The sequence below is a fragment of the Nematolebias whitei genome, chromosome 16 (genome assembly GCF_014905685.2).
Source record: "Nematolebias whitei isolate Nwh7 chromosome 16, NemWhi1, whole genome shotgun sequence".
Taxonomy (NCBI): domain Eukaryota; kingdom Metazoa; phylum Chordata; class Actinopteri; order Cyprinodontiformes; family Rivulidae; genus Nematolebias; species Nematolebias whitei.
The window spans coordinates 7,602,295-7,608,647 of record NC_056513.1 but is presented as its reverse complement, the minus strand read 5'-3'; the positions used below and the strand labels follow the sequence as shown (position 1 = coordinate 7,608,647).

At 44.6% G+C, this 6,353-nt stretch overlaps 1 protein-coding gene across 1 annotated transcript in view; it reads left to right on the top strand.

The window, feature by feature from the left end:
• Window positions 1–6,022, top strand: part of wdr17 (WD repeat domain 17) — a 25,552-nt gene extending 19,530 nt beyond the window's left edge. Inside the window, exons 23-32 of the mRNA XM_037690118.1 lie at window positions 551–650; window positions 727–866; window positions 2,237–2,348; window positions 2,417–2,558; window positions 2,798–2,900; window positions 3,079–3,180; window positions 4,488–4,586; window positions 5,294–5,361; window positions 5,572–5,669; window positions 5,751–6,022. Coding sequence (XP_037546046.1) covers window positions 551–650; window positions 727–866; window positions 2,237–2,348; window positions 2,417–2,558; window positions 2,798–2,900; window positions 3,079–3,180; window positions 4,488–4,586; window positions 5,294–5,361; window positions 5,572–5,669; window positions 5,751–5,870 — 1,084 coding nt within the window. The 3' untranslated portion in view covers window positions 5,871–6,022. The remainder of the gene's footprint in view (window positions 1–550; window positions 651–726; window positions 867–2,236; window positions 2,349–2,416; window positions 2,559–2,797; window positions 2,901–3,078; window positions 3,181–4,487; window positions 4,587–5,293; window positions 5,362–5,571; window positions 5,670–5,750) is intronic.
• Window positions 6,023–6,353: the final 331 nt, after the last annotated feature.

The window sequence follows — 6,353 nt, the reverse complement described above, 5'->3', positions numbered from 1 at the left end:
GTTTTACTTGATGACTCTCTGTCATAATGACCCTCTGACATGATGACAGTTTTACTTGATGACTCTCTGTCATAATGACCCTCTGACATGATGAGTCTGACCTGATGACCCTCTGACATGATGAGTCTGACCTGATGACCCTCTGACACAATGAGTCTGACATGATGACCGTCTGACATGATGACTCTGACATGATGACTCTGACATGATGACCCTCTGACATAATGACCCTCTGACATGATGACTCTGACATGATGAGTCTGACATGATGACCCTCTGACATAATGACCCTCTGACATGATGACTCTGACATGATGACCCTCTGACATGATGACTCTCTGACATGATGACTCTGACATGATGACTCTGACATGATGACTCTGACATGATGACCCTCTGACATGATGATGACCCTCTGACATGATGACCCTCTGTCCTTCTGAAGGTCTTTCATAAATGTTGCGAGGTCTTGGACTGATTGTTCTCCAGAACTTCTGACCTCGTACTTGAACATCTCTTCTGTTTGCATTTCTTCACTCCTCCTCCTCAGTTTCCTCCGTCACGTCTGTCAGGAACTGGCTGAGTGGTACTTCCAGGACGGATGCTCGGTTCTGGCCGCCTGCTGCCACCTGGCTGTGGACGACATCCAGGTAAATCTGACATCCTGTAAGAACCAGAACCACTCCGAAGCTCACAGAGCAGTTTTAACAGGACCTGTATTTGCAGTCAGCCATGGTCAGTCTGATCCGAGGGAACGAGCTGGAGCTGGCTGCGTGTGTGGGTCTGGTCTTTGGAGAGGCGGCCAATCAGAGCACAGCTTACTGCCTCCAGCTGTTGGCGAGGAAGTACATGACTCCTCCTACATGGTACAGAACCGTACACCACCTCTGCTGCACGCCACAGAACCATAGGCAGCAACACGTCCGTTTTAAGTTAAACAGTCAGAGGTCCGGATCAGAATCAGGAGTCAGTCTGAGGACTGGGTGTAAACAGAGACTTTCAGAAATAAAGATGGGCACAGGTTCAGCAGTCTGGAGTAACACTTTCAGAATAAAGTTCCTGAATAAATACTTTAATATCCATCATCTCCAGTTCATAACCTTGATCTGATCCAGTCTGGAACCAAGCAGACGGGATCAACTCACAATTCAAACAGCTGCCTTTCTGATGGTATGGGGGTGCATTAGTGTCTCTAACACAATGCAGAAAAGTATCTACAGGTTTTAGGACAACATCTTCTCCATCCATCAGAGAAGGTCCAGAACTGAAGGACAGTGGCTGGTAGCTGAGTGAAGCTGACACCCCACCCACTTCCAAAATTAAAGCAAATAGTCTGAATGGTTAGTGCTCCGTTAGTGCTGGTTTGTGCCGTTAAAATTTTCGTTTGTGCTGCTTTGGTTTATGAGATATTAAAAGTTATAATTTTGACCTGTAATAGACGCTCAGGCGCGTTCACGCGTCCTCAGGCGCGTTCACGCACACGTCAGGGCAGAGCGTTTACTTAAGGCGGGCGCGCGCTCCGGCTGTAATTGTGTGGATCAGATTTGACAACAAAAACACAACTGTCGTAAATGTTTCCTTTTAGTACCTGATTGCGGTTATAAAGGACACGTGAACGCGCCTGAGCACGCGTGAACGCGCCTGAGCGTCTATCACAGGTCCAAATTATAACTTTTAATATCTCATAAACCAAAGCAGCACAAACGAAAATTTTAACGGCACAAACCAGCACTAACGGAGCACTAACCATTCAGACTATTTGCTTTAATTTTGGAAGTGGGTGGGGTGTCAGCTTCACTCAGCTGTGGCTGGTCCCCTCTGGTCCTCCAGCAGCTGTGTTGTGTTTAAACAGTTTTTAAATCTTTACATTCTGTTTATTTTATTTATGATTATGTTTTCTGGATCAGGGTTTTATTTTGAAACGACTCAGGGCTTTATTCTGAAAGGGCTACGCTCTGTTCATGTTTAATCTGGATTAAAGTTATAAATGTCACGTCTCCAGGAGTCGGGTCTTTGAGCAGATGAATAAAACTCACTTAAAGGTATTTATGGTCCAGAAACTTCTTAAAGTAACAAACTTTTCTGAGCAGCTTTTTGATCAAATTGGATTTTTGGTGTCCTGGTTGGAGGTTTTAGCTACATTTAGTGTCCGAGCAGAAAAGCTTCTTTAGGTTGTAGATGTTGTGGTCAGAGCGTGGAGCTCGTACCTGTGCTCAGGTGTTCTTACCTCGTGCAGGGATCTGTCAGCCCAGCTGCTGCAGATGATTCCTGACAGCCACTTCTTCTTGGCCCAGCTGTGTGCCTTTTACCCAGGAGGTTCTGCAGAGCTGGACCAGCTCCACCTCAGGGTGAGTCCAGGTACCGAGCGAAGCCGAGGTCTCGTGCGCGACACTAACGGGTGTTTCTGTTGTTGAAGTGCGGCCTGCCCTCCGTGGACGAGTGCAGCACGTTGGCAGAAGAAGCCCTGAGGGAACACGACCTGTTTTCTGCCGTAAAGTTCCACCTGCTGAGCTCCGAGCCCGAAAACGCTCTCCAGATCGGAATCAGCCACGTCAAAGGTTCGCCAAACATTAAACTTCTGACTCGCTCAGGGAGACCAGATGGAAAATATGTCTAAATGTTTAAACATGTGACCTGAACTAATAATTGAATCAGTTTTTATTAAATAAATAAATGCTTTCTTTGATAAGTTGCTGTTTTTGTTCTGTAAACAAGCAGTTTTTAATCCATCAGTCTAAAAGGATTCCTTGAATCTGAGCAGATAAATAATCTTCAGTTTTTTATTCTCACTCATCAGAACAGCTGTCAGGATCCAACTGGACCGTGGACAGCCTTCATCCCGTCCTCGACCTGATGAGTTACATCAGAACCGACCGCCTCATCGTCTCCCACCTGACCCAGTGAGAACATTTCCTTCGGTCCTTTGTTTTCATTTCTTCCAAAGAGGAGAAATGTTCTCCCTCTGAGGAGGCCTCATCCCTGTCTGAGATCAGACAGTGAGCCACACCTGTAGTCCTGACAAAAACAAACGTAACATTAAAAACAAATAATTTATCTACTTTGAATGTTTGTGTTCAGAGCCCGCAGTGAGCTGCTCATCCTGTGTGGTTACATCGGAGCTCTACTGGCCATCAGGAGGAGCTACTGCAGCATCGTACCTGCTCTCTACGAATACACCAGGTGAACACACCAGTCTCAGTCTAATTACTGGGTTAAAGACTATGAATACACCAGGTGAACACACCAGTCTCAGTCTAATTACTGGGTTAAAGACTATGAATACACCAGGTGAACACACCAGTCTCTGTCTAATTACTGGGTTAAAGACTATGAATACACCAGGGGAACACACCTGTCTCAGTCTAATTACTGGGTTAAAGACTATGAATACACCATGTGAACACACCAGTCTCTGTCTAATTACTGGGTTAAAGACTATGAATACACCAGGTGAACACACCTGTCTCTGTCTAATTACTGGGTTAAAGACTTGAATACACCAGGGGAACACACCTGTCTCAGTCTAATTACTGGGAAAAGAAAAGACTCTTCCTTTAACTTTCAAAACCTCATGTTTATATAAAATAAGTTAAACCATATTTTTTTTATTTATCCAGGTTAGTCTCATTGAGCCACGAGAACTCATTTTCAAGAGAGACCTGTTTAGGGAGCACATGGTGGGGGTTAAGGGCCTTGCTCATGGGCCCAGAGTGGGGCGAATGAGGGTGGGGGCAAGTGTGGGTGTTTCACCTACCCCACCCACAATTTTGATGTTGTCGGCCGGGGATCTTCGGATCACAAGCCCACCTCTCTAACCTCTGCGCCACCACTCCCCCCATTTTCAAAGGTTACTTCGATTTAAAAGTTTTATAAAATAATGTTTTATAAGGTTTTAATTTTTTTTGTTATTGTTATGCTCAGAATTAAGTTTATTTCTTAATTTGGTTTAGACGCACAGAGTCGTGACGTCATTTTGGCCACCAGGTGTCGCTGAGGTGAACGTTCCTTAGGACCGAATCTTCTTCTGGACGGTCCGTTACTGCCATCGCTAGCTGCAAGTAGTGATGACGTCACAGCGCAGCTCTTTAGTCCCAAAGCTTTCCTTTACATCAACAGTTTTTTTTTTTTGTTTGATTGTTTTAGCTGTTATTTGAAGAGTTCTAAGAAATTAAATGGGTCATGTTCCTCTACAAAGCTTATTAGTCAAAATGTTTTTATTTCGGGTATTTACACTCTGATGTTTCTGTAAAATAATTCTCAGTACCAGAAATTGATCTGACAGGTGATCATTTTAAATACGAACTTAAATTAATAAACAGAAATGATCCTGAGGGAGAGCTGATGGATTTAAGAATACTTCTGCTTCAGTGAGATTGGTTATAAAGAACACCTGAGGTCAGGTAGAGTGCCTGCTCACATCACAGACTCTGGTTCTGGTCCGGCTCCGACGGCTTCCGACTAAAAGCCTTTTCGTTGTGTTTCCTCAGCCAGCTGCTGAAGAGGAGGGAGGTGAGCGTCCCGCTGAAGATCGAGCAGCTGTCGGTGGAGCTGGACGCCTGGAGGGCATGCACGCAGACCAGCAGCACGTAGGTCACTCACTTCCTGTTTGGAGGAACGCCTGAGTCCCTGGTAACTTGTTCGGTTACCACGGCAACCACAGGGTCAAAGGTCGGCCGGTCCGTGGAGACGGGTTTGACTGAAGATTAAAGCATCCACCGTAAACATCTGTGAGGAAGATCGCTTTGAAATCAGAGGATTGAAATGAAGAGAAGTTCAAAACAACAGAAGATCAACAGAACCTGATGCAGAACCCGATACAGAACCTCAGAACAAATGGCAACAGTATTAGACTTTCATAACCGTAAAGTGTGAACGCTGAGAGCAAAAGAAGCTCTGAGCTGTTCAACGGATCTGAATCAAACCAACAGCTAAAAGCTAAGAGCTCAAAGCTAAGAGCTAGAAGCTAAGAGTTATAAATGGCTGAAGTAGATTTTAAAAATCACGACAAGGTTTTGTTTCAAGAATTCTTCCTTCGTTTCAATGAAAATACATTTCTAAATACAAAAAAAAAATTTAAAAAGTATAAAAATTACAGAAAGTGAAAGTAGCAGCTGAAATGTCCTGAACGAGCCGAACGTTTTGATTCATGAACGTTCATGAAAGCAGCTAGTCTTTACCAGAACCTCCATCTGAGGACCAGAGCCGACAGAATATTGAGATGCTTTTGGACTGTTTTATACTTCAGTTTCTGTTTGGTTCTGACCCGATGTCTCGGTGTTTGTGTCTCCACCAGCCCTCCATCAGAGGCTCAGAGAGAAGAGTTCAGCCGCCTGCAGAGGAGGATCCAGCCAACAGAACCAGGTACCAGTTCTGACCCTAATTCAGTTCAGGTTATTGGATCATTGAAACATCTTCTCAGGCCAGCAGGAGTTTCTGTCAGTTCTGACTAAAGGGAAGTGGACCTCTTATAGGTCTTTAAGAATCAGTTTTTGTTTGGTTCTGTTGGACCCTTAAAGCTTTTAATCCTGAGCCCAGATGATGCAGAACCATCAGGTTTCTCTCCTCCCTCAGCAGCGCTGGTTCTGTGTGGCGCCGATTACGTGACGGGCTCCAACCTGCCGAGCCATTCGGACCTGCAGCTGTCCTGTTTCACCGGACACAGGATCCAGGTCCGTTTGTCGCTGAGCGTCCCTCGTCTGTGTGTTTGTCGGTACCGGAGCTGTAATCGTGGGGTTCTGTCTCGTTCTCAGGGTCCGGTGTTTGTTCTGGAGGACAACAAATCGTCCATTTCCCTGAACGATGCTCTGATGTGGGCCAAGGTGAACCCGTTCTCTCCGCTGGGAACCGGACTCAGGATCAACCCGTTTTAACTTGCAGATAGAACCATTCAGGAAGAACCAAAGACAGTATGACCCAGAACTAAAGAACTGAACCCGAAGGAACATTTGTTGTTCTGAAGACTTGAGGGTGAGACCGCCGCTCCTCGTGGGGTCCAAAATAAAAATAAACCTAATTTCAACAATAACTGAGTCATTCTTTATTCAACAACCGAGTCATTCTTTATTCAACAACCGAGTCATTCTTGATTCAGTAACTGAGTCATTCTTGATTCAGTAATTGAGTCAGTCTTGCTTCAATGAGTCATTCTCGATTCAGTAACTGAGTCATTCTTTATTCAACAACTGAGTCATTCTTGAATCAGTAATTGAGTCAGTCTTGATTCAATGAGTCATTCTCGATTTAGTACCTGAGTCATTCTTGATTCAATAACTGAGTTACTCTTGATTCAATAACTGAGTCATTCTTGATTCAGTAACTGAGTCATTCTTAATTTAATAACAGTCATTCTTGAT